At 42.0% G+C, this 27,514-nt stretch overlaps 1 protein-coding gene across 4 annotated transcripts in view; it reads left to right on the plus strand.

Moving 5' to 3' along the window:
- Positions 1–27,514, plus strand: part of LOC119142304 (protein spinster homolog 2-like) — a 141,382-nt gene that overhangs the window by 28,358 nt on the left and 85,510 nt on the right. For all 4 annotated transcript variants that reach the window (XM_037375092.1, XM_037375093.1, XM_037375090.1 and 1 more), the window contains exon 2: positions 9,747–9,812. In XM_037375092.1, coding sequence (XP_037230989.1) covers positions 9,747–9,812 — 66 coding nt within the window. The remainder of the gene's footprint in view (positions 1–9,746; positions 9,813–27,514) is intronic.

The following is a 27,514-nucleotide window of genomic DNA, read 5'->3' on the forward strand; positions in this document are numbered from 1 at the left end:
TGTAGCTGCTTGTGCATAGAAGGTATGTACACCTGATAGCACAGGCTCTTTGGTGGGCTTCATGTTCCCAACCTGCCTGAAAATCCCAACACGGAACACGGACTGTGTCAGAAAATAACTGTGCACGTTCTCATGGTCTGTGCGAATGAGGCAGGCAACAAAGCGGCCAGCTAGAGGACATGCTTGCACAGAATGAGCTTGAGAACTGTTATCCTCATATCATGCACGCCATTTATTCTCAGTATGGTACTGTTAAAATATTTGCATCTACTTTGGCTGGTTCCAAGCGAGTAATATCCACCTATTAACTAGATAAGGTGATATCGAGCATTCAGTAGAATATAATAGTGTGCTTCAAATGTATTTGGTTAAAATGTAAGTAAGAAGTTCTAAAAGTAAAGGCATCAAATTGATTCTGAGAACAAGAGCCTAATCATTATGTATTGTCTCTAGAACATGTAAATGACTCTGTTGATACTGTCTAGCCAGAAAACCATGAGAATAGAGCTGTGAAGGCCATAGCCACATCCGTACAAAGCCAGCAAAAATCTCTAAAATCTCTCCAAAAAGAGATTTTGTAGATACTTATTTTAATTTCCTGGCAATTTGTGGCTCATGCCAGTTTCCTGACTCATTGTCACTCTGGTACGGTGATATGCCAAGTTTTCCAATAAGGAAAACAAGGGAGTGGTGAGTCACTGACTGAATTCTTATGCACTTTATTTGCTCTATCATTATCTATGCTGGTTTTATTTATTTTAATTGGTTCATATACAAGTTCTCTGAGATATGTTTCATTGCATTAATTAGCTAGACTTGTTAGTCTTCTGTAAAGATTAGAAAGCTAGAAGACAACTAGAGCTTTTGGTTGCAGGCCCACTTTTTTTCTGCCGTAGCATGCATAAAGACAGTATGAATGGGGGCAGCCTCTGAATTTTCTAAGATTTGAATAAGTGAAATAATAATGTTGCTATTTTTTGAGGGTCTGCTGTTTGGGCTGAAAATCTGTTAAAAACTGCTGATTGGATCTAAAATGTCACAAGAGTAGCCTTTTCCCTTGCTAGAGGTTGTGTTTTGTTCTATATTAGAGCAAAGTGTGCCTTGCTTGGTTGGTGAGATTAAAAAACTAGACAGAGGGTCTGAACTGAGTCCTGAGATAGAGATGCTGGGTATGGCAGAAAGGTCTGGCCAGCTTCAGCTGAAAGCTGCTAGTGATTCCTGTCATTCCAGATGACTAATATAAACCTTAGCTACTACTGACATTTCTGTTGTTTTTTTAGAGTTGTAACAGCTTCTGACTTTTACCATTCCACATAAAGGAATCTTTCCAAGTCTCAAAGAGTAAGTTTGTTTTTAAGTTCAGGTCTAGGTGCCAATTCATTTTAGCCTGTCCTTTGAGCCAAATCACGTCAATTATCTCTAATTGAAGTCTTCCCTTGGCTTATGGGAATTGTGAGGCTGATTAAGAGGGGCTAAGGCAGGAGTCTGAAAATGAGATGAGGCAAGAGTGAAATTAAGGATTTCATTGTAGGGAGCTGTATGGCAGAGGTGGAGAGGAGAGCAAAGTGACATTGTGAGCTTAGTCTCGGATTTGACCCATGTTATTTTACAATTTTACTTGTGAGAGCTGTTGTTGCATTGGATCATAAATGGAAAACCTTCCATGTATTGGCGTTTGTTTAAGCTCTTGGATTCACGTTGTCTGAGTATCCTGTATCCCATGTTCCCCATTTGACAAGGGCTTCCTTCCCAGCCATAGTCCTGGGAACAGGCCTACACTGTAATTAGGGAGATGAAGGATTTGATTAGGGTGTGGTTTTGCCAGTGAGGCACCCAGCATTTGGCAGGCATGGTTGCATTCAAATTCCTATTTGCTTTGTTTTGATTTTTTAAATTTTTTTTAATCCGAGCAGGACTAGCTGTCCTGTGCTGCCTTCCCTAGACGCCCTGACCCTGTGTTAATGATGCCTTGTACTAATCGATTCTACATCTGATGAACTTTTATTTATCTCCTCCCATTCTTGCAGGCAATTTTGTGCTCAGACTTTGCATACAACATTACAGTGGAGTTAGAGCTATGTTAGAGGAACCATCGTTTATTATTACCTAGCTCCTGCCAGAGAGAGAGAGAAGTTGTTTTTTAATATATTTTCTTCTCTGAGCCCTTGGTTAATTGCATTCCTTATTTTTTTTCCTAATGCTTAATTACTTGTTACATGCTGTGCAGGTAAGCCAATAGCCTTTGGGAATGAATGACTAGCTCAGATACTTCCCCACTGATATTATAATAATGATAAAAACATTGAATGGAAAAAGTGGGTGTGACAGGTGGTGCAAGTCTCTGAGGATAACATTGGTTTTCGATTCAGAATAGGAATGTCACTACAAAGCAGACAGAACTTCTTATTGCATTTCCCAAGCAGTAGCATGCTTGGCAGCATACAGCACCTATCTTAATGCAAGCCCACTGACATGCTACTCGGGGTGAACAGCCAGTCCTCTGGTCTGTCAGAGCTACAGGTGTATGCCCTTACAGGTTTGCTCTCCGTTTCAAGCACAGTCTTCTGAGATGTGCCTTTACCCCATCACTTCCCATATGTGCGGTAGTGGGAGGTTATCGGTGTCTGTGAGGGCTTTGAACTCTCACACTTAACCACTCTGGGGTGTTGTTAGCAGATTTTTAAGCAGCTATGAATGACTGCAGTGCTTGCCACCAGGAGCCTGGCTCATTCTGATTTTCGGCTTGAACTGCTGTGCTGGGTTTCTCTCTTTAAAGTGCTCTGCTTTATTTCTGAGGGAAACCCCTTTCTAAACATGCCACTGTGGGTGCTGGCAGTTTCTTTTCGATGCTTTCTAGGTCACAAGTTTCTTGCATGCCAGTGTGAGCAGCTCTTAGGAAACCCTTGTTTTGATTTGTCTGGCTGCTGGTTTTGTTTCGCTGCTTTTTAATCCTGCAACACTATTTCAAAACCAAAGACTATTTCACCAATGCAACATCATGTCATGCAACAGTGGAAATTAGTTTTGCAGAAGGAAAGTCAGTGTTTATGTCAGAAGGAAACTCCTGTCAAAGTTTTCAAGCAAGACATCATCGTTCATTTATCAATATTTAAAGAGCAGGCCTGCTTCTTTTTTGTATGTAAGAAGGGAATGCTTTCATGGCAATCCAAAGAAGGTGGTACTGTGTTTTAGTTCTACACTTAGTGATGCTAGCAGTGGGAATTAATCTTGAGGTACAAATATCAGCAGGACTACCATGGTGGTTTTCTGCAGCTGAGCATTTAAATAGGGTCCAAATTGTGAAGCTGGTGTTTAGTAGCTAGTGGGTGGTGGAGCTGAAGCCAGTTCGTTTGAAGCTTAGGGATCTGTGTGTGAACTGCAGTCACACCTTGGGGTTGCAGTGAAGATATAATCAGAGAGACCTCAAAATAAACTTCTCTCCACCTAATCTTTTCACATGTCTCTGAACAGGCAGGTGTGTACACCACTCCTATGCCTCTTTAATGCGTTAGCTGAAGCAGGTCGAATATGGCTGCAGGCATGAGGAAGAGCCTGATGGTAGGAAGGTGGCTTGTGCCTTTAATGGCTAGAAGGCCAGGGCTTGGCTGTCCCTGCTTAGGTGCTTCCACCTGAGGGAGCTGCTCCTGGAAGAACCAGGGAACACACAGCCTGTGAAGGAAAATGCCTTCCTAAGGAGGAGGGGTAGTTAGCAACAGGTAATGGAGGAGAAAGAGTTGTCAGTAGAGTCTGCTCTGGCTCTTTGGGAGGCAAGAGAGTGCAAGTCTGGGTTCTCCATCACCTCCTTTGAGGCTTCCCCAAAGACAGGTGCAAGCCCAGGGCTGCAGTGGGGCAGGAGAGAGGGTGCAGGGGACACCCAGGATTGCTATCAGTGCCCAGCCTGCACTGTGTGGAAAGTTGTGTACTCATGCCTTTGAAGCACTGTCATTTTTCCCTATTAAAAAATACCTTTAAAAATTCATGTGCTTTTTAAGTAAGTAGTCGCGTTGGCCAATGGTACTGCAGCACCCATGCAATGTTTAAAGAATGTGCATTGGCATTACTGATGTAAGGCTTGGTGAGCTGAAACTGTGGCTTTGATTCTGTAACTTTGCACTCTGTGTACAGGCTAACTGTATATTTTGCACCTGCCTTGGAAGCAGTTTGCATTCAAATCATGATGTTTTGTTTTGGTGACTGGAAAATGGGCCTTTCCCAGGGAAGTTCTAATGTGCTTTTGCTTTGAAATTGTGATTTCATTGTGGCTTAGCTTATGAACGCTGTTTCTTACCATGGCAACTCTTTATTCATATATACAGGTAGTAATAGTTAGGTGAAAAGCCCGTGTTTCATTTAAATATAAAGGATAACCAAGCATCCCACGCACTAGATCTGCAGTGGAGTAGTTCTGTAAATGATGGTTAACACAAGAAACGTCTGTACTAAGATGACCTTCTGTTCAGAGCATCTTTTAACCCCATATCAGATGACCTTCCAATCCTGCAACTTTTTTTTTGTTGTAGCTCTGGTAGGGAACACAAAGCCTATCTAGGCAAGCAGCTTGCCTCATGGCATGATCTGTACTACCTACCTCCCTGTTTGAAGCCTGAACTGTGCACTTCCAGGAAGATCTGCCTTTCCTAAAGCATTTCCCCTAAATTAGAGATAACGTAGGCCATTTAAATGTGGACCTGCATTCCAAAAGCCCCAGAAGTCAGGTCTTTTATATTCACTATTTGTGAAATGGCCATTAAAAATGACAACAGCACTCAGGATCCTGCACTAGATCCTAGAAGCCCTCTGACCCTGGGAGTGGATGAGGTCAGCCGCATTCCTCTTCCCCATTTATGTGACATTCCCTCCCTATCAAACACTCCACACCCAAAGACCTTTTGTCCTTCAAATTGCTCTTAAAAGTCCTCTTCATGCCCAGTGCCCACAAAAATCCAGTAACTGCCTTGGTGTCTTTGTCAGGTACTTAAGACACTAGCAGGCAGGCCTAGTAAAGTAACCTAGATAGGGCTGAAGCAGTCATTCCTCTGCCTCGGTTTCCCAGTAAGTCCTGTCTCTGTGCCCATCTTGATCAGCACTCCTGGCTGGGTGCTGCCAGTGTTTCATCTCATTGAATTCCAAGCTCTACGTCAGCATTAACCGTGTCTGGTTCAGCTGGTAAAATACTTTGGAAGGCTGGCACCATGTTTCCGGCATGTTCGTTCAGTCCTGAAAATGCCGAATGTGTTTAAGAAATAATAGGTGATAGCACTAAGGTGTGCCATGTAATCATAGTGACATCCCAAACGGCCATCAGCCCTGCGGAGAGGCTGTCTGGGGAAGAGTGGTGCCTGTTAGCTGCTCATGGCTATTTTGAGATCCTCCTGGGACACAGGTATGAACTTTTAATCCAAGAAAGGCCTTGTCAGCTGCATGTTGAGTGGCTTCCCTTTCTTGGATTGCATCAGGTGTTGTGAGACACCTGGGAGCACATCTCTGCAAGCAACGTGATCATTGTCTGCAGCCTGGCTCCAGCTATCTCTGCCTTCCCATCATCAAGAAGCAGAAGGGAAAGTCAAAAGCTCTATCATTTTCCTGTATTCTCCCCTGGTCTATCATTGCTTAATTGTATCCCTAAATCTTATTGAAGTTTGGGGTGAGTCATTGCCATGGTGAGGTGGAAGCAGAGCTGAGCAAATTTAAGAGAGGACGAGTGTCTTCCCAGGTGAGCATGCTGAGCAGGAAAACTCCCACAGCAGAGAGAAACTCCTCTCACTTCATAGTATGGTGTGTTGCATCATCTGCTTGCTGCTGCCTCTAATTTAATGCTCTAAATCCCATATCAAAACACCTGTAGTCCAAAGAGAATATAAAATAAACTTGGAGTAGGAAATCCATGCCAATTAGACATGCAGATCTCTCTTAATCATCTGAGACCTTCTTCCAAGCTCACACAGGACTTATAATTGTGGTTCTATGTTGTCCTGTTGCAGTGACTGTCCACAGAACCCACTTGCCTCTCCACCACCAGAGTAAAGTAGGCCTAATCCAAGGTGGCTGCATGTCAGTGTCCTAGATGTTTTTTGTTTGTGGCTACAGTAGTTCAAGCTTGTAAAACACATTATGATCTCTTGGGGGGAAAAAAGCAATGTAAAGCCATTGTCACTGGAGAGATTGTCTCTTTATAATGAACTGGAAGACCTCCTCTGCTTTAGTGTGCAGGCACCATTATAGTCCTTTGCACTTGCTGTTCTGGTTTCTGATGCAAATCCAAAAAAATCATCTTTCTGAGGCTATGTTTTCCGTCGCCTCTGCTCCCCATAATGTTTGGTGGTTTCATGTGCCTCTGGCATGGCAGGGGATATGTTGCTGTAGGCAGGGCAGGCACCTTCCAGGGTGGTGGTGGTAGCTCTGGACATGCATTGGTGTTCCATCATAGGATTAGGAGCATAAAATCACAGAGTAGCTGAGACTGGAAGGGAGCTGTGGAGATAATCTAGTCTAACCTCCCCTGCTCAAAGGGTCTGCCTTCCGAGACACTTTTAATAACACAGAGCTACAGCTCTTCATCTCCCTTTTCCCATCACTGAATCAGTCCCTTTGGTATCCTGTGGCAGGACAGTAAATTGTGCCACTTTGCGTCTTGCACGGGTGAAGTTCTGTTGTTGGCTTGCTCTTGAGCCTTGTGAACCTGCGAGTTTAGAAGGTGTGAGTCCTGCTTGGTGATTACCTCAGCAGAGGTTTCCACCAGGAAACCAACGTCAAGGTAGTCTGTATGCACCAGCTTCAGAATACATTTTTTCATCAGCTGCCATCCTAATTAGAGCATCTGCAGGGAGCAGTACAGTTGCAGCATCCCTGGTTTAGTATTCTACTACTTTGTTTTTCTGTGCAGCCTTTAGGTAATATACTTGTTCACAGAGTTTAATTATTAAAATGAAAATCTATAATGTTAACGGTTGGACTTGATGATCTCAAAGGTCTTTTCTAGTCGAAATTATTTCTATGTTTCTATGTCCGTGGGAGTTGAAGCCCCATTCTGAAAGGAAGATGGGTGCAAATCTTAGTCCTTTGTTACTGAAATAAAAGAAGCTGCAAGCTGATGGGCTGGACTGGAGCATGGCATCCACCAGAAAGCCGTTCACCTGTGGATCGGGAGGTGAATGGGCAATTTGACCACCCAGTGATATACCTGCTTGGGTTAAGTCTTGTATTGAATGTGTCTGTAAAAGGAAGGAGAGCTTGGATCCCGCTGACTTGGCTTCTCCAGCTGGAGGGCTTGGGGCTCAGCTGCAGGGAGTTAGTAGGATAATTCAGTTCTGTGTAGCACAACTGAGTGTGATGGATGACAGGAGAGCATAAGAAAACATTGTATTTGGTGTCTTCTCCATTCTTGCACGTTCTTCTTAAGAATGTTGATGGGTTTATCTTCTGTAACATTGGGATTATAGTAACCGCAAGCTGTTTTAACTTGCTGAGCTTCACCTAGTGTGGGAAGTTTTGGGCCAACCAATAATGGAGCACAAATTGAAGGTGTTCAGATCTAGTTAAGCTAAGTAAGGAGGTTGGGTTGCAAGAGAACCATTTTTTTGTGGAAGGGTGAGATGCCAAGGGGAGTATGTAAGTCATCTATGCCACAGAGGGTTTTGCTAGGCAAATGCAGAATTTATTTTTGTTCATCAGATATTGCCTGGATAATGATATCTCACTTATTAATGGAGCAAACGAAGGAAGGACAGCCACAAAATGCCAGGGCACTTTGAAAATGGAGGTAAATCTGCCATCGAAGAGGAAGCTAAGAAGTTCCTGTTGGAATTACAGTAGACAGCAATGCTCCAAAGGAAAAGAAAGGCCAGGGGAACACTGTGTTAGGCTGGATATAATCAGTCACTCAATACTTCAGAAAATTACAGAATCACAGAATAATCAAGGTTGGAAGTGACCTCTGGAGATCATCTAACCCAAGACCTCTGCTAAAAGCAGGGTCAGCTAGGGCAGGTTACTCAGGACCGTGTCCTGTTGGGTTTTGAGTATCTCCAGCAATGGGGAATCTACAACCTTTATGGACAAACTGTTCTAGTGTTTGGCCACCTTCACAGTAAAAAGGGTTTTTCTTGTATTTAAATGGAATTTCATGGATTTCAGTTTGTGCCATTTGCCTCTCTTCACTGGGCAGCAGTGTGAAGAGCCTAGCTTTGTCTTCTTTATCCCCTCTCCTATCAGGTATTGATAAGTTTTACACCCTTCTCCACCCTTAGCCTTCTTTGCTCGGTGCTAAACAGTCTGATAGAGAGGGTATGGAAGTGGGGATCGTTGTAGGAGGTTGAACTGATGTTACTGGGCAGATATTGGTAGTCTAAAGCCAACTTGAATGCTGCCCTGAGGAAATGGTGATGTACAACTAATATGGAATAGGACAAATGAACTTTCCTGCTTTTTCCTTCCTTCTCTGTATCTTTATTTCCTTTAGTACCTTTAATTTATGTCTCTTTTCTTGGCATTGTTGCAGATGTCTTCTGGGAATAGTTATCTATGTGTCTTTTGTCTCTCTGTGTTTGTCATTTAGTGTGATCCTGGCAGTCCCAAAGCTAAGATATTTATGGTGAATGGGTTCAGGTTGGTGCTTAGTTGTTTCCCGTGACCTGCAGTGATGAGCAGAATCACTCTGGATAAAGCCTTCAGATCAAATTTGATCGGAAGGTGAACTTTTATAGATGTTCAGTATAGTTGGAGAATGGTGTTTCTTGTTTTTTAAAAAAGAAGCTTGCATTTCCTCAGTTTTGGGGAAGACAGCAGCCTAAATAAGGAAGTCCCAGAAATTAAGAGAGCAACTGTCTCTGTTCCAGACCCAAGAAGTCGGAGTGTGGTTTGTTTAGACCATAGACAAATGATCAGGCCTCTATATCTGTATCTCACACAACTGGACCGTCTACAGCTTGGCATATTTGTGTCCAAGATGAGTTATAAAAGCTCTTTTGTGGGTTTTCTCTGTTGGTTAGTTGCTTACAGAAGCATGCCTATTCATATTACATGTATTTATGTTTGATACCCAAGTGCTAAGTCTAGCTGAATGTGTAAATACTGCAAAACCTGTTAATTTTGCTTATGCCAGTTAGTATATTGGGGGTTCAGGGAAGTGAGAAGGTTGGGTTTTGTTCTGCTTTTAGTTGCTTTAAAGCTAAGCATTTGGTCACTTACCCACTTTTATTAACTATTTTAAATTTATTTCCTGCATTCGTTTTGGAAATGAGACACACCCCCCCCCCCCCCCCCCGAGCTAGTTAAACATGGAAACTTCTATCATTGCTCCTATCAATGTGTCATATCTCCTCCCAGCAAAGATTTGTTAAAACTTGTCTTGGATTTGTCTGTCTTGTCAAACCATTTGAAGCACCAAAGGTGCAGAATCAGTTTTCCTATATTTCTGTAAAATAATAGAAGTAAGGGGTCTGGATTCTGCAGAAAACAAACAAAAAGAAACCTTATTTAAGTAGAAAGCAAAGACCAGTTTTTCATGCGTGAGGACTTCATTCTGAAGCTCTTTGCATGATGTTCTATCTACCTACCTCTGCTTTTTTTGCAGCAGCCCAAAATTATTGAGTGTGCATGTATAGAAAAGAAGCTAATGTGCAAACTTGAGAAGTGGTGTGTCTAAACTACTGGAATTTGAAGCGTTGTTGATGCTTCACTAAAGGTTTGAGTTGTATGCTTTTCAAAGGCTGAAGGCACTGAGTTTCTTCTCTCTGTTTTCCTTGTAGGTGTGTTACTAGACATCCAGCAGCACTTTGGAGTCAAAGACAGTGGGGCTGGCTTATTACAGACAGGTAAGAATATTTGTTTTCTCACTGCTTTCTGTACCCTTCCTTTTCTCAGAAAGGTGCTTTCAGATTTTTTCCGTTATGGCCCTTGGGCACATTGGCTGTGAAATATACTCTTACCAGGAAGATGAGTGGACATGACGGGTTTTTAGGTTTTGATTTGCCAGTGGGTGGGAGGTTAGGGCTCAGAATTACTTGAGTGCAGAATAGGCCAAAAGCAAGTAAACCTAATGATATTGCTTATGACAATTAAATTTAAATAGGAGATGGCTAGTTCCCCTAGATAAGAGAAGTCATGATAAACCAACAGTGGGGTCCTGTTCTTCTCACTTCTCTTGATTCTCTGTAGGTTGGTAATAAGTGTGATGTATGATGCCCTTCATGTACTTCACAGAGAATCTGCTGAATGTACAATAATTGGGAGTACAGTGTGGCATGAAAATGTAAAACTCATCAGGACAAGTACCTGAGGATGGCAAGTACAGGGAAGGCTAACAATCATTGCATTCATGGTAACTCATGGATTAACAATATCCCTATGATTTTGGTGCTGTTAGCTCCAGGCATTTATCTCCTTGTGTTTAAGGAAGGATTATTGCAATTGTGATGTCCTTTTAACGTAACAAACATTTAAATGTTGCAGATGTCTGCAGACAGAGCTGCGCAACCCCAGGACAAACCCAGCTTTTCTGGCCTCTTGCCCTGAGGTGGTTTAGGGGAGTGCCTTTGTCAATGGGCTGGATTTGATGACATTGAGGAACAGTCTTATGTAGTTATCACAGAACATTTGATCTTTATGGAGAGTTGAAAGGACCAGCCAGAGAGCAAATGCAGTATTTTAAGGAGAGAAACAGTCTGGTTTGGAAACTTCCTACAGAATTGTTAGTTGGAGTCATAGATTTCTGGTGCTGTAGCTGTCTTGTCACTCATCTGTCTGAGGGAACCACACTGGAACAACTATATCTCTGAAAAAATTAGAATTCAATTAGGATTAGAAATAGTGTGCCAGAAAGATATTTTTTTTTCCATCCTGTTTTTCTTATGCTGTCACAGTGGATACCAAACGCCTGTCAGGAGCTTGTCTGTGGAACTATAGCGAACAATAAAGTGTATAAAATCATTCAGTCTTAAAGATCACAGTAGAGGTGAGAATATTCTGGAGCTCTGTCATTTGCCCTTTGATTTCAAACTGTGCGAGGCACTGCAGTATCTCCTCCTTTTGATTTTCTGCAACCCATGGCACAACAGGGTCTTCATCTGTGGTTACAGCTTCTTGATAATGTTGCAACGCAGACAATTAATAACAGTTTGTATTATGGCTTTAAAAATGATCTCCTTCTGGGATGGCAGAGTTCAGAGTTCAGCTAAGTTGATGTGTGCAGCACACGACCAGAACAGAAGGCCTCAGCTTTACAAGTGTTACTGGTTATAAGTAGCATCAATCAGTTATGCCCAAAGTGGCACTGGTTGTCTGTCAGGCTCTTTTCTGCAGCAATTATTTGTATTTATTTATTGTACTCAGAGGAACAGGTCCTTAATGTATCATTAGATGCAAAATGTCTTCAAGAAAATATTCTGGTGGAAAACAACACTTGCCAAAGTATATATTTAATCTTCATTCCCCTCAGTGGATTAAATCCTTCTGCAGATGATTTACTGACAGCAAGTAAGAGCTAAGCTCTAACACAGCATTTCATTTGTTAATTGCAAGAAGTGTTATTTATTTCTCTAGCAAACACACAAGGCATCTGAAAACATACTGCAAGATTGCTGCTGACAGTTTTGTAACTGGTAACTGTTGCTTTAAGAAAAGCCACATTTTCTCTTGGTTTTTTTTGCTGATCTGGAAACTGAGGGCTCGACTTTAGTCTTGCAATATAGATGATAATGTATTAATCACAGTGCTATCACAGGGAAAGAGTGCTTACAAAATAAAAACATTTCATGTAAGTAAGGTTAGGGGCACATAACTGAAAACTTATTAAATGTATTACTTCAGCTTAATAAGTTTCTGTGTTGGCAGCTGGCCCATGACCATGTAGTGCTAACCCTGGCGAAATAAAAAAGATGCTGCCTTAAACCACCATAAACACTACTGTTAATCTTTTGTCTGTTTTCTATGTCTGACCTCTCTAGATGTGCAAATAGGGGAAAATGGGTGCAGAGTGCAAAAGCATTTGACCAAGGTTGCAGAGGAAGCCTATAGTGGAGCTGGGACCAGGACTGACATCTCCCAGACCTCTGCCTTAACCTTGAACAGTTCCTTTGCCAGCAAAGACAGAAATATCATTTTCTTCCCAAGAGATGGTCCTGCTAACTGATTGACTGATGTGAGACGAAGGACTGCTCATCCTGAGTATGTCCTCTGAATAAAGAGTGGATTAGTCCTCAGGTTGTTAATCCTGCATCTAAATGAGTCCTAAATTAATTTACAATGTTAATAAGGGGGAGTGAAATGTAGTACTCACTGGCAGTTCATATCACTCATCAAACAGACTTTAAAAATAATTTAAAAAATCCTTTTAACTGAGAAACAAGGCTGCACGCAGTTTTAGGAAGCAGTGGTACTGAAAACACAAACAGGGAGTGGAAAAGAAATCCACCAAAGGCAATGTATGACCCTGCATTCATACCATAACCCATTCTTTGCAGGCACAGCCAGTCTCATAGCTCTCGCTCCAAACGTTCAAAAGCCAATTCATACACTCTCCGCTTCTACTGCTGACTGGAAAGCAAAGGTGACGGGTTTCTTAGGAATTGCAAAGACAGAATTCGAATTTTTGTCTTCTTTTATATTAATCCCAAGATAGAAGCTGCTTTTTGCCTAAGAGATACAATGAAAACTGGTTAGAGGGGAACTGTGTACTCTCTGTACAGAAAAATCACAGGGACATTCCAGCCTTATCCATAATGGAAAGGAGCAGAACATGGTAGTCTCTGCAGCAAGGATCTTGTGACAGCAAAGGACATGCTGACAGATGGATCACGATTGCTGCTTGCTCAGGAGCATTGTGCAGTAACAGGCATATAACTATGTTGATTCCAGAGCCTCAGTTGTCATTGATGATGCTGTAATTCTGTGCTGATCTTCCTTTTTAAAGCACTACCTACACAGTTATTTATATATTAGTTAAGTTCAATTAGCTATCCTACAGGTCTGTATCCAGGCTTTCTTGTGCTTTTCGTTCCTTACTGGTTGCTTTTCCCAACTGGAGAAAGGATTATCCTGGCTGGTCTCAAAAGGTGATGGAGCATCTCCTTGCCTCCTTGAGCTGTACAGCTGTAGTCAGTCAATACACTTACACACTTACAAGCCAAACCATACAAAAAGTCTTTCCCATGTGTGGAGTTAGGTAGGAGCAGCAAACCTACAGGCTTCAAAAACCACAAAGACAACTGGATTTGTCAAACTACTTCTAGACCACAGGACTCGTGCCCCAGTGCTGTACTCTGGTTTTCACTTGATTTTTTCCCCTCCTTGTTCAATTTTGATGCTTTATTGCTGCCTGCTTTCCTTGCCCTTGGATTTATTTCACTTTTGTGTCACTTGCCAGCGTCTATTTAGCACACCAAAGTTCTAATAATAATAGTGTCTGGCTCTCAATATCGTTTGTCTTCTGTAGATCTCAGGATGTTTTACATAGGGAGGGATAATGAGACTTGCCCTTTTCTACAGATGGGGAAACCAAGGTAACCAGATGGGAGGAATGACCTGCCCAAAGTCACACAGCAGGTCTGAGGCAGAGCCAGAATGAGAACTGCGGTCGAGTTCCTGAACACGCAGCATTCAACTAGGTTAATGCTTAGACCCAGAAATTTGGTCCTTCTTAACGGGCACCTTAATCTTCTAGCCTCGGCAGCTGAAGCTCAGGGGAAGGCACGTAAAACGGTGGGGACTTCTGCAAGCAGGACTGTGTGGCATCAAATGGAGGATATGGCAAGGATCCCGTTGAAATGCAGAGGGAAAGAGTGTCTGTCTTCAGAAGGTGCACAGGGATGTTGTTAGAGGAAACCCTGGTAACCAAAAGTTTATACTTTAAGGTCAGAATCAAGGAAGTTTAAGGAAGTGAGAGCTCTGGAAGGACTCATTAAAGGTGGATAATCATACATAACTGGAGCTCTGAAAGAGCTTGTCTCTTCTCATGTGGAAGGAGGTGGGCATTCTCCCAAATGTCTTTCAGCCCCTGTTTCCCAGGAAGCCTAGCAATGCCAGGGACTTTTCTGAAGTCTTGTGGGCTCGTTTTTCCTGTAAGGGTCAATTCCAGCTAAAACCTCTGTTCATTTGAAGAGTGCAAGCTTTACCTGAGTTCCCCAACCTCTTGAGCCAACCTAGTGTAACCTTGCACTAGATTGCAACCTTGTGAGTATGTTTAGCAGCTCTGGTGTTGTCTCTGCTGTGGCTGTACCAACTGGGCTATAAGCCCGTGCAGTGACTACGGGACTTGAAATGGTGGAGTGCGATGATGGGATAAATCGGACTTGCTAAACTGAAGATTTGGCTTTCAGCTCCCTTTGACTCCCATTGTCTTGTCATTGGTTTATGATGACAGCCTATACTGCTGTAACATTTTTTATTTATTCCACATAGACACTACCTCCTCTGGATGCTGACTTTGAATATGTGTATCTTACATAAGTTGCAGATGCCACATGTTTCTTTTCTACCATCTGCTTCTACCTGAATACTGTCTTGCTCCTCATTTGTTGCTATGCATAACTGAATCAAATCTTCATCATTTACTTCCTACTGCACCTACTTAACTGTTTTTCTTGCTAGAACAGAAGAACTCATATTCTGGAAACTTTCCTGGTTTTTATTCAAAATCCATGGGCTTTCATTTTAAGTGTCTGACTTCTTACACCAGAGCACCTCTCAAGGCCCTGGTATTTCAGGTGTGCAATTCAGAAGACAAGACAGAACGCTTTGTGGTTGCTCTCGATTTACGACTGCAAATGGTCTGGACCACCATGTCCTACCCAGAGCCCGTCACACCACTGTCGTCTTCCCTTCCCCCAGCCATTTCTACATCCAGGTTACTTCTCTGGCAGTCTGGGGCTCTGAATGCTGGGACGAGGTGGAGCTCTCTTTCTGCCAGAAGGAAATCCTCTAAGTTGTACCAACAATTAGCAAAACCTTTTTCTCCATTTCCCCCTCCATACTTGATTTTGTATAATTTTTTTCTGAATTTCTCCAGCCTTCTGTATTGTGCCACTGATCTAGGGATTAACCAGTTTGTATAGGACAGCTCTAGTTTAAGCAATGAAGTTCAAGAAACGGGGCTCCGTGTTCAATGTGCCTCGATTTATGTGTGACAAGGGTAGGTTTTTACTTATCAAGGTAGAGTTGAGATAGTCCAGAGCCTGATTATTTCCTGCATAAGTCCTTTACAATTTCTGACAATCCTTTTTTCCTGTGTGCTAGAATGCTATCTGATGTGCTAAGAAGTCATGGCAGTTGGAGGGGCTGATTCATGAAAGCAGTTAAGCCTATTTGGAAATCCCTCTGCAATCAAGAATGAAAGTATTTTCGCAAATCAGTGAGCAGGTTATAGGAAAATGTGTTTGTGCCCTAGCCCAGTCCCCTATGCACCAAGGACCAAACTATAAAAATGCTGTTTGCAGTGTACACCCTCAATGGGCAGCCCTAGAATGCAAAGTAAAAAATCTTTGGTGGGGGAGAAGGGGCAGGGAAGGGGAGGGGAAGGTGTCCTTGCCCTCCTGCTGATGGGACATAAGTGCTTGAGGCAATGTTGCACTTTGTCTTTTTATTGTACATGTCAGCAAGTGAGCACAGGCTACTAGAACAGGGAAGCTCTCCAGATTGGCTTGTCTTCATTAATGTCTTGATTTTATGGTACTGCATGGCCACTAACACAACATAACAATTCATTTTCCCATCCTGTCTTCCTGCGTTGCAGAAGGAAGGTTTGTCCTATTGGCCTTTCAGACAGGGCAGGTACTAGGGCTGGTTGTTGCAAGAGAAACTTGTACTTTTGCTGCCTGTGGCATGTCTGTTCTGTAAGTAGATATTGGCCCATTTTCCCTTAGGCTGTAGTTCAAGCATCTCTTGCCAAGGCTGCGTTCACTTCTCTAATTTATTATAATAATGAGGGGAAAGGTTTCCCACAGATTTTGGAGAAGTAGTTATCATTTCACCCCAAGTCCTAACAGTTTTTAACGTAGCTTGTCCATCTCCCTCTATACATGTTCCCCAAACCTCAGAATTTCATTCAAGCTCTTTAGAGTGGAAGCCAGGATTTTTGTTAGTATTGTGTAATTCTTTTAAACAACAACTTCCTCTTAATGCCAGCTATGCAATCTCATGTAGCAGGCATCTGCCCTCTATTGTGTGTTTCATGCACAAATAGTTCAGAAGGGCTAGTCTTGCTGGTTTTGCTTTTTTCATTAACACCATATTTGGCATTCTGAAAGAGGGAGATGAATGCTTGAATGACATTACCAGATATTTTAATGCTGTTATGAGACATCTGAAGGCTACCAGTTGCTGGAAAAGAGGTATGTACTTATATTCAATACCTCATGAGTAGTAGCTCACTTTTTTTCCTCCCTCTCTGCAGTGCCTCTAAAGGTTTTTGGTAGCAAGTGGAAAACCTGCTTAGCTTTAATTCCTGCTTTGCACTGAGCCTGTAAGTTTAGTTTTCAAGTGTGGTGACCAGAGGAGTGTTTGTGTATGGTCTAAATCAGAAGAAGCCCTGTATTTCTTCTCTGTAACTTGATTTAGATCTGTGCATACAGTTGCTACTGATACCTGTTGGACTCAGTTTAAAGGTGTTAGCCCAAAGGGGAAGGTATTTTGCCTTGACTTTAACGGAAGTTGGATCAGGGTCTTCTATGAACTGAGAGTGAGAAAACAGTGCTAACTTTTATAGTACATTTTGTATATTTAAACGCTTCATCCCAGGGGACCCATAAGTGCTCTGCCTTAAAAGATTTATTTTAAGATTGTTTTGGTTTTGTCTTGCCTCCCACACCTGAGGAGCTCTCATTTTCTTAGAGCACAAACCTACAGTTCTTCAGAGCAACATACCGTATTGTGAAAAATGTAAGCAGCTCTACTCATACAGGGATCTGAGATCAGGTGATGAAGAGGTCAGACTTGCTCTGTGCCCACTGGGAGATTTCCAAGTTAACATAGTACAGTTGGAAGCATTGCTGTTGGAAAAAGGGTTTGATTTGAGAGAGAAAGATATCATTTGGGTAAACCAAATATTGTCTTGACAGAGTCTGAAGGAGCTCTGGAGTGCTGAAGGTACTGTCTTGCAATGAAGCAAAGAGCACTGGCATTAGCTGTTGTAATACAGCAGACATCTAGTAGCCTTGGGAAGTGCCAGGGTGTTCTCATAATAATGGGAGTGTTGGGGTCCTTGACCAGTCCATGTGATCATTTTACTTCTGTAATGTCTTGTCTTGAGATCCAGGTGGCTTTTCCTCCAAACCAGTGCTTCTCAAGCATTTTAGGCAGTGTACCAAACCACTCTGCATCCTTACAATCAAATTTTTATAGTGGTTTATCATCAGACAACTATAAAAGTAATATTGCTATGTGGCTGGCTGCAAAGAACTTGCTATTACCTTGTGGAACACAATTTGGGGAACCAGAGGCTTTAACTGTTCCAAGCTACTCAAAACAGGTAGTGTGTTCCAGGCAGAAGCAACTACATTTCATACGGGCTGCAGTGACTCCCATGTGTAAACCCATACACACTTCAGGAGGAGTGACTCATTTTCCAGGGCATCAGTTATGTAAAAAGTGAACATTGCTCACGGTATTCGGTAGCGTTACCAGCCTGCAGAACTAGATTCCAATTAACACAAGTAAGTCTGAATCGCATGAATGGTGTATTGTTGCACCAATTCAAAAGAAATGTTCTAATGCGCTCCCCTTACCCCCAAGACGTGAACATATTCCAGGAATTTTCCTGGATGCTGATGTAAGGTTATAAAGCAAAGACCAATTTTCTGTTTAGATTATGCAGGGTACCTGGTTTTGGAGGGAAAAATATGACTGACCATAATCCATTACTTACCCTAATTCAGAGTTAGTTCTCACAAAAATGTAAATGTACATACACATTTTTTGCTAAAAGTCTCTTTAGTTGTTTTCAAGTTTTAATCAAGTGACGGAGGATTGCTTAGGTTTTTAAATTTCAGATGAAAAACAGTTATTTGATGAGACAAATAGCAGGAGGAGGGGTCCACATGCATTCTTGTGTTCTTTGCTGCTGTGAGCAGGGAAGTGTGTTGGTTTTCAGTGGAAAGGATGACATCTTTTATTCCCCCACTCAGATATGCATCAGGTTATTCCAAATTAAACGTTTGGACAGTTTTAGTAATTTCCTCCTTACTACCTTTTCATTCACTGATGTTTACAGAAGCAAGATTTATTTTACATATGCTCCTACTGCATCATCCTTCTGGCTCTTTGTAGATGAGCAGAATTGGAGATGTGCAACTCTTAATTTATTCTTTTGTGGGGACAGTAGTTTTGAGAGTATTAATAGCAATGTACCTTTCCTGTGAAGAGCTGCCTTCAAGAGCTACGAAGTTATAACTTTAACATGCTTATTTGGAGCCACACAAATTTTAAATGGGTAGTTACAATAAATTACTATTGGGGTAGACTTGGAAGTGAATTAGGGAGGCAGCACAGGTAAACCAGTTTTAGCTTTGATTTCTTTTTACAATTATGCTGATGGCACTGTCAAGGTGCTCTCTTCTTCGGGTCTTTCCCCTGTTTCCTTTCTTTGCTAGATCATCAGTTTATAGAGGCAAGGCAATCACCTACCCTGTAAGCCGGTGATGAGGTGCTTGTTAAAACTGACCTTGTTAAGAGTTTTGGCTGAGTGAAATTTTCAGGATAGGATTTGCCTGTCTGGTATTTTTTGGGAGTTGGGTTTGTTATGTTTTGTTGGTTTTTTTCGTTTTGTTTTCCTAGAAGGATGTTTGAAATATGGTCCAAATTCTTTGGTTTTAATTGCATCTTAATCACAGTTACTGGTTCTATCCTTACCTCTACCCACATTGGGATTTGAGTGGTCCTGGTCCCCACAGCAACTGATGGTGTTAGCTGGCAGTGCTGTGCTTGTGTGTTCAGCATCCTGTGGTTTTGTTCAACCTGCTTGGCAATAGAAATAACAATAAAATTGCCTTAGTGCCCTTGGCCACACCTTTTGAGCACTGGAAATCATTGACAAAGTCTGACAAAGAAAGGTACTATTTCATGAGAACCTTTGTGACTAGAATGAGTCATGTAGGAAAGATGGGTGAGTGAAAGAATAACTTTGCCACCTAAAAAAAAAAAAAAGAGGGTGCGGGTTTGGGGTTTTTTTTTTGCTTCCTATGGAATGTGCAGGGTGCTTTAGAGGTCCTTGTGTAGTTGAACTCAGTTGCATTTAATTTAAGCATATTTAAGCTGTTTTTAAAAGCAGCCTTCCGTTTTACAGGTGTAGTTTAGGATACATAAATGCCTAACTTACTAATTGTGCCAGCAAATCAGAGTAGTTAAATGGCATTAATTCCACCAGCAAAATTGCTCACAGGGTAAATTGCAAGCTCAAAATTAGTGATTGAGTTGAGGATCCTTTAAAAACCTGATACTAAAAATAGGTATTATTTCAGAAGGGCTGATGTAAAGAGTTATTATGGTGATAACCACGCAAGTGTTTGACTAGATAAATTAATCTCCTTTCTCAATCTTCTTGAAGGTAAAACTACAGAACAGGAACATGAAAATGCCTTATAAGTTTTGCTGGTTTGGTCCCGTCCCCCCCATCATCCCCCATTTTTTTCGTAAATTAACATCTTCTACCATCAAAACGTTGCCCATGTGATGTCCCCCAAGCAGGGGTTCACAGGAGCACTGCTGGAATATATAAATATATAAATACTACTATGTCACTATAGCTCAGGGTGCTGAAACTGTCATCGGCTACGTGGTTGCTTTTGCTTAGTCATGTGGGCCTAGAAAGAGGATCTGTCTCTAAGGGTTATTTTGTTGCGTTTCTTGCAAAATGTGATGAGGGCTTCTTATAAAGAAACCTACTTTGCCAAGGCATTTAGCTTTCACTGGTACTTGTCACCATCTGTCAAAACACCAGCCTTGCAAGTTGGCCATTTAGGTGAAGGTATTTGGAGTTTGTTGGCTACAGAGTCGCTGTCAAGGGACAGATGTTTTAGATGTGAATACCATAATAAGTGGAAGCTGGTAGACTAGTGCCCTGCTCTGGCTCTAGTGCTGTCCAGTGCCCTGGGCTATTAGTCATTACTGTGCAAAATCTCTTTTTCCCAAGGGATGTTCAGGTTTGGGTATGTGAAGTGAAACTGAGTTGAGCACGCTTCAGAAACATGACCTTCCAGCTCCTCTCAAGACCGGTGAGGCTAAATCCACAAACGTGTATCTCATCTGCTGATGGGTGACCTGTGTGGTGTGGGTCTGCGCAGTGCCCTGCCTCCATCCGCTGGCATCACCATGTGAGAAGTGCAGGTGGTTTCATTTCTCTTTTATCCATCCCGAGCCTTCAGTTACTTCCAGCTTTTTGGCTAACGTAGCAGTCATGCTGCGTGCTAATGGCTATGAAACCTATGGATGTAGTAATAGGGCAAATTATTAGCAAGTGTGATACAAAATATGTCATATTTGGAAGGGGGAGTGAGGGTGGCAAGACAAAAAGAAAATACTAAAAGCAAGTATCTCTGGGAAAAAACGCACAGAGAGAGAGAACAGATTTTCCTGAAAAGCAAGTTGTCCAAAGTTGCTCTTGTTCTCACTGAGGATGTTTTATGGCAGAAAAGGTAATAATACAGGATATTATACAATGGATGTTGAATTTTCCCTAAAGGCTCCCCAGTGAGATATTCCTACCAGCTGCTCATGTTACACCTTCCAATGACTTGGACAATACAGTATATGACACACTGAGCTGAGAAAATGTTTACGTTGTGTATAAAAGACATGTTAATTTTCCTTGTTTGTACGTATTGAACTTGTTCTTTATGGATTCATAGTCCAGAAACTAGATTCCATTGTCTAGTCACCAGACAAATAAACTGCTGGCAACACCATGACAAGTTTTCCCCCAAGATGCAGTTTTCAGCTGTATAGAACTGCTAATAACAAAGCTCAGCTGGCATCTGGGGACATTTATGATGGTGTGCTCCCCGGGGAAGGGGAATGGAATAGGCGCTGAACTTCAGATGGGCCACTGCTTAGTCATCAGTCTCACCTTCCCCTTATTTATGCCTGATTGAAATGGGCTTTTTTAATATGTTAACAATCCCTGGATTCACCAAATATTGTCTTTCCTTTTTTCCATTAATGTAATTGATGATGCATGAAGGCATTGCATTTGTAAACCTTGCGCATTGCAGTGTTCATTTCACTATGTTGTTTTTCAGTGGTACTCATTCTTCCAGGAGGGTATTAGTCAGAAGAAATTTAAAATGAGGGATTATTTAGAACGGGGTCCAGTCGTGCACAGTGGCTATTGAAACTACTGTTAACCCTGGGATCTTTTACAGAGGTCATGTTCTTTTACTCACAGATGCGAGTTTAGTTGCAAGGCTCACTTCTGGAGCTGCAGTTCAGCTTGGTATTGAAGTGGTTTTGCAAGTCAGGGATGAGACTGAAAATTGATGTGGGTGATAATCTTGTAAGTAACAGCTGTAAGACAGACAGAGACCGGATTCGTTCTCGGTGTAGTTATGATGCTTTTCCTTTTACAAACCATGGCAAATTAAACATGGGGATATGTCAGTATTTCAACAATTTCCTTAAATGAATTTATCCCTTTTTGAAGGCCACCCAGCCACTCGGTATTTCAACAATTTCCTTAAATGAATTTATCCCTTTTTGAAGGCCACCCAGCCACCCTGGAACACTTGCTCTTTGTCTAAATTGCCATTTATAAGAACGAGAGGCAAGAGCATTTCTGAATACTGGCAGCAAAATTGAATCAGAGAATAATTTCTGTCAAATAGCACTAGCCACTTCCAATTGTGAGAGAGGTGTTCTTACGTACTGGGTGATCCCTCTTCGTTGTAGGATGAAGACTGCTTGTCATTGTAGGTGTTTATTTGTTGCCTGCTGTTTGTTCAGCTCTCTTGTCCTACTAGTCAATATGTAATTGCAAATTGCAGTCGATAGCAATGTTTCTTTGTATGTACTTTGTGGTACAAAAAACTATTGAAATGTGGCTGGCATTTGAAAAAGCAGACTGATAAGCCTGTGGCTCTGTACCCTGGCAGAGAGTTGTTCAAGTGCTGATGGGCATGGTATGGAATTGGATAGGAATTAGGAGGTATTTGTGACCCCTATCCTGTGCTCAGCCCACTGCTGTTTAAATGCTGATGAGACTCCCTCTGAAGTATGCTGGACTCTCGAAGCTGTGGGAGCTGAGGGTGCTCTGGATGTCCTGAGATCATGTTCCTAATGCCTCTGGCTCGCTGGCGGATCACATTAGGACGGTGGGGTTTGGGGCTGCCTGGAAAGCCTGCCTCTTGTACTTCAGGTGCCAGTCCCAAAGAGAAGCACAGGAGGAGTTACCTGGCATACAGTAAGGAGAAGCAGCATGGTAGCTGCCGAGGGGCTAGACCCTTGTTTTCTGCCACAGGTGGATCTTGCTGTTTGGTGGATCCTGACCCGTGCTGTACTGTTCATCGTCAGGGTTAGTGGTTTGGCAGTTTGTTTCCTGGCCCTTGCAGCTATGGGTGAATTGTTTTTGTCTAAACACGCAGTGTCTGTGGCTGTGCAAGTGTAATGACAGGGGTAACAAAACAAACAAGGATTAGTTCAGGGTGCAGGGTGAAAGCACAGAGGGGTCCTTCCTTGTCTTTTAGAGAATTTGTGACTTATAATGAAACTAGACAGCAAATGCATCAACACACAGGACACTCTTGGCCAATGTGTCTCATTCAGTTCAGCCAGCCCGCCCAAACGTGTCCTCACATTTTGTCTTCACATGCACACCCTTCACTTCCTTGTTACAGAGTAGTTTTAAAGATAATCTGTATTATTAATTTGCTGGCCCTTAAAAATAAGGGGGGGAGGGGCGTACTGTAAAAGCACATAAAGTAACAAACCTCTTGAAAAGGTAGGGTGTGTGTTTTTCTTCTGTTTTCCTCGTAATGCAGAAACAGTCAGTACGGGCCAGTTTGCTGGAAAGCACTGCAAAAACTTATCAGCGAGCAGTTAGCGTGTGGAAATGAATGCCACCAGGAGTGTTGTCAGGGCCAGATCTTGAAAGACCAGATCTTTATGTGGATAACACATTATAATTCTTGGGAAGGCTTAAGCCAGCCTCTGAGTAATTCAGCTGCCTGTGTAGGAATTTTGTGTACTTTCCTCAGAAGGATCTGATGGCTGTCACTGTCACAGACAGGATGCAAGACTACATGGTTTTCTGATCTGTTGCCATTGTTCTTGTGCTCTTATGAAGTGGTCTCCTGAGGTTACATGAAAGATCTTTTACTGGGAGACTTGTTATTATTTATTCACTGCCAATGCCTTAGGCAGAAAGATGGACACGGCTGTTAAAGAGAAACTGTGAGATTCCATTGAGAGATGGTTTTCTCACCGCCTGTGTTGCTGCTTTGAATTGAAACCCAGTCAGCACTAAAGAAATTTCCTCTGTAAAATTAGTATGGTTTTGGTCCCATCCCTAATAGGTGGTGGCTTGTAGAGCAAGAGCTGTCATTGCATGAAACACTGTTCTATCTTACAGGCAACTCAGAAAAAGATAGACAACTGAGCAGGACAAAATACTGACATTCCCTCTGTGACCAGCAAGCAGCTTTTTAGAACGGTTTGGTGGGTGCTGTTATGAAATTTATATGTTTCCTCCACAAATAAATGTGAAGCTATCTATACCAAGCATTAACATCCCTGGGAGGAGGGAAAGTTGGAGGAAAAACTTTGTGGAAAATAAGAATCCCAGGCTGCTGGATTGGCATCAAAAAAAGCAGTTACCCATGATGGCTTTTACATCCATATCTTCTGTGGATTTTAGCATATTCCCATTCCACAGTGATTTCTGTTCCTTAAAAAGTGAATTAGCATAAGGCTGCAGATGGCAGGTTTTTAAGAGCAATACCCCTTGTTGGTGCTGCCTGCATCTTAGAGCAAGTGAATAAAAATCAGATATTTCAAACGTCTTCTTGAAGTTAGTCTGTTTAGAAATTTAGATCTGAACCGACCTCTGTGAAGGACGTTAGCTACAATACACAGAGATGAATCAGCATTTTTTCCCCTTCAGACTGATAATTGTCTTAGTTATTGAGGTTTTATTAATTTCAGAAGATGCCATTTTACTGATCTGCTAAAAGCACTCTTGAAGGTGTATGGCTTGAGTTGGAAAGGTAACAATTTTGCAGAAGAATGGTGTGAAAATTTGCTTCCAAACCCCAACACACTTTTATTTGCACATGTACAAACACAGGTTGTGAATATGATTCCTTGTCCTTCCCTGTCCAGACATCGGTGCTCTGCTCCTGCACTTCAGAGATAACACGGAGCAGGATCTGAAGTGCCTTGGGGGTCTCCCATTCACCCCCAAGTGTTTCCTGTCCCTCTGCCGCATGTTTACATGCTTTCTGGAACATGTAATCTCCAGATATGTCTTCGGTTTCAGTTCTCTTTAGGACAACTTTGGTGGATGTTGACAGACATTTAAGACTTTTAAAGCTTGAGAGCAAAGTACTTCTGTCCTGGCCAGAGTAGAAAATGTTTGTAATGAGGTTGTCAGTGCTGTGTTAGTTGATAACCAGCTGCATAATTAAAATGAAACTATGGCCATTTTCCCTTCAAAAGAGGGAGCATGTGTTTTGCCAAGCCCACTATGGATGATACAACAGCCCCCTAAAGAACTGTAATAATAATTAAAAAGAAATCAATCAGTCCCACTGGCTGCCTGGGGAGGATGTCAGCAAAGATGTGCGGCCCCTCGCTATTCCCAAAGCAGAATGTGGATTTGCAAGGCTTTGATGTAGCCTTTCCTTGCCACTCTCAGCATCCCCTCCATTGCCACCAGCAGAGCCCCCAGGGCTGACAGCTGCAAAATCCCCCCTGGGCTTGCTGCCTTAGTAGCAGGAGATGGCTGAGGGTCTCCTTCTGGCCAAGACCAGTAGCAAAGCCAGTGTCTGTGCACCAGCCTTGCCCAAATCCCTCGCCCTGTAATGGCACTGTAATGGGGTTAGCTCTATCCTGTGCCCTAGCTGATTGTATGGCATATTTATGAAGTAAATGGTTACTACAGGGTTTCTCCTGCTTTGTAAGAGCAACCAGCAGCTATTAGGAGCTTGTGTGTAGAGCTTAGCAAGGCATTCCTACTGCAGAACAGTCGTTTATTTGTGAATTCTCTTTTAAAAACAAACTCAAACCAACCTGAAGGCTGAAAAAGGCTCTGGAACAAGAATATGTCAGATGAACATTTCTTTTAGCAAGTTTCTGTGAGTACCACGGCATGAAAAGCTCTGGATTCCACTCTAAAGAGAAGGGGAAGCGCTTCCTACTGCATTGTTTTTCTTAGGGAGCTGCTGCTGTTGGTAAAATATGTGTAGCAAAGAATTTGTTAGTAATACACTGTACTTTGAAAGTGTCACTCTCCTATTCTCTATTGCTGCAAGAAGTAGGTTTTCAGGTTGATTTCTTTTTGAGACTAAATAACTTCTGTTGCACACTAGTTAATTATTGGAAATCAAAATGTTAGTTAAGGTGAAACGTAGGATTAGTGGTGCAGTTGTAAAGTAGGATGTAAACCTTATTTTAGGATGAAAACAGTCTTCTCCCTCTATCTCAAATAGGAAACAAGGAACATTATTTCTGTTTGTATGAGATACAAATGATCTGTCATCCTATTAAGAGAATAATAGATTTAAAATATTGTATTGCTTGTTAAATCTAATTCATGGTACTCATGCAGATTTCAAGGATCAAGGGCTTTAGATTATTCTGCATTATCAGCTTTAGGCTGTCATTTCTTGGTGTGTTTAAATGCACGCCGTGGTCAAAAAGGCTTTGTGGGCAAAAGTGCACATAACCGTTCTTGCCCTAAGGAAAGCAGCTTGCTTCTGGCCACCTGTTTATAGAATAAAATAAAGATCCTTTGGGTTTGTCTTTATTTAAATGCTTTTCTTAAGACACCTTTCTCTAGCCCTGAGCCCTGACTACAGGTTCTTCATCCTCCTGGCAGATGAGAGCAGCCCTCCTCCCTGCTGGAGATTTATTTCTGATTGAAGCTCTCAGACAGATGGCACGTGCAGAATGTCCTGTAAAACTGCACAGAAAGGGAAAAGCAAAACTGTTTTTTTTCATGTGCAGACTTTCATGGGTGCTAGGAGTGATTACTGGCTGTTTCTGTAACAGCAGCTAAGATTGTTTTAGCTGTATTTTAGTCATGTTGAGGCAAAACCAGTCTTGTAGCAGTGCCACTCATGATGTTGCAGTGCTGCAAAACTATTGACCAATCTCCGTACATCTGGGATCTCATGTCTAATTCAGGATTGACCGGAATGGATACCAATCCGTCCTAATTGGCTAGCTAAGTTAATGAAGTTTCCCTGCAACTGATTGCACAATGGCAAAGCGACCCGTGTCACACATTGTGTAAGCACCAAGGCTGCAGCCAGGAAGGGATGATGCTCTTTCACTCCACTGAGTTAACTGGCAAAGTTCTCCATCAGAACCAGTTAAGTCAAATGGAGAAGAAATTGCAAGAGGACAAAGCTGCTGTTAACTGACTGGGTACTTCATTACTTTACCCTGTGAGCGTACATGTGCAGGGACAAAGTCACTTGTGGTTTTAGAAATTTAACTGTCAACCACACTCCAGCTTTTGGAAATAATTTTAGGTGCAATTCAGTAACATGTTAATAAGCCATTACCTAAACAAGCTGCAGAAATGATGCAGATGCAATTTTGTCTTCCTGATTTTTTATGGGTTTTTTTCAGAATAACATGGGAATAGTTGTACCAGTCCAGTCCAGAGGTCCTTTTAGTGTATTACTGTCTTTGATTGTGATCATTAGCACATATATAGGGGAAAAAAAACCCAAAAAAAGAACAGGACAAAATTATGGTGATAGTTCCCTAGTATACGCTATCAGCTGGATAGCTGAGGACTTTCTGAACAAGGAGTTATTTTTAACAGTCCTTAAATTAGTGTTCTCCCAGGACTTTGTCCAGGCCTGTTCTGAAATAATGTGAACTCTGAGCTCCCATAGCCTCCTGTGATAAAATCCCAGTGTGTAGTTAAGTTTTGTTCATGAAATACCTCCTTTGATTTGAATTTTGCAGCTGCCAGTCTTATCTGATGCCACCTGGTCAGTCTTCTAAGAGAGGAGGTGATTCAGTTTTCCCCTTTTCCATGCTACTCATGGTGCTAGATCTCTTCTATATCCCACATCAGTTATTTCTTTTCCAATATGTTTAAAGTTTTACTGTAACAGGACCTGTTTCATCCCTTTGACAATTCTTTTTGATGCTCTCTGTACTTTTCCCAGTAATAACCTTTTATGTTACAGGGATGCAGTAAACTTACAAGTAGTAAAACCTGTTTAATGGTAAAGAGGTTCTGATCTCTGCTGCCGTTGGGGATTCATAAGCAGTTCTATCTAAACAAAAAACCTCAGCTCTAATGCCTGCTGAGTCAAGTGGGAGTCCTTCCATCAGCTTTGGTCAGGGGTCTAAATCAAAC

Source organism: Falco rusticolus, chromosome 1 (genome assembly GCF_015220075.1).
Source record: "Falco rusticolus isolate bFalRus1 chromosome 1, bFalRus1.pri, whole genome shotgun sequence".
Taxonomy (NCBI): Eukaryota; Metazoa; Chordata; class Aves; order Falconiformes; family Falconidae; genus Falco; species Falco rusticolus.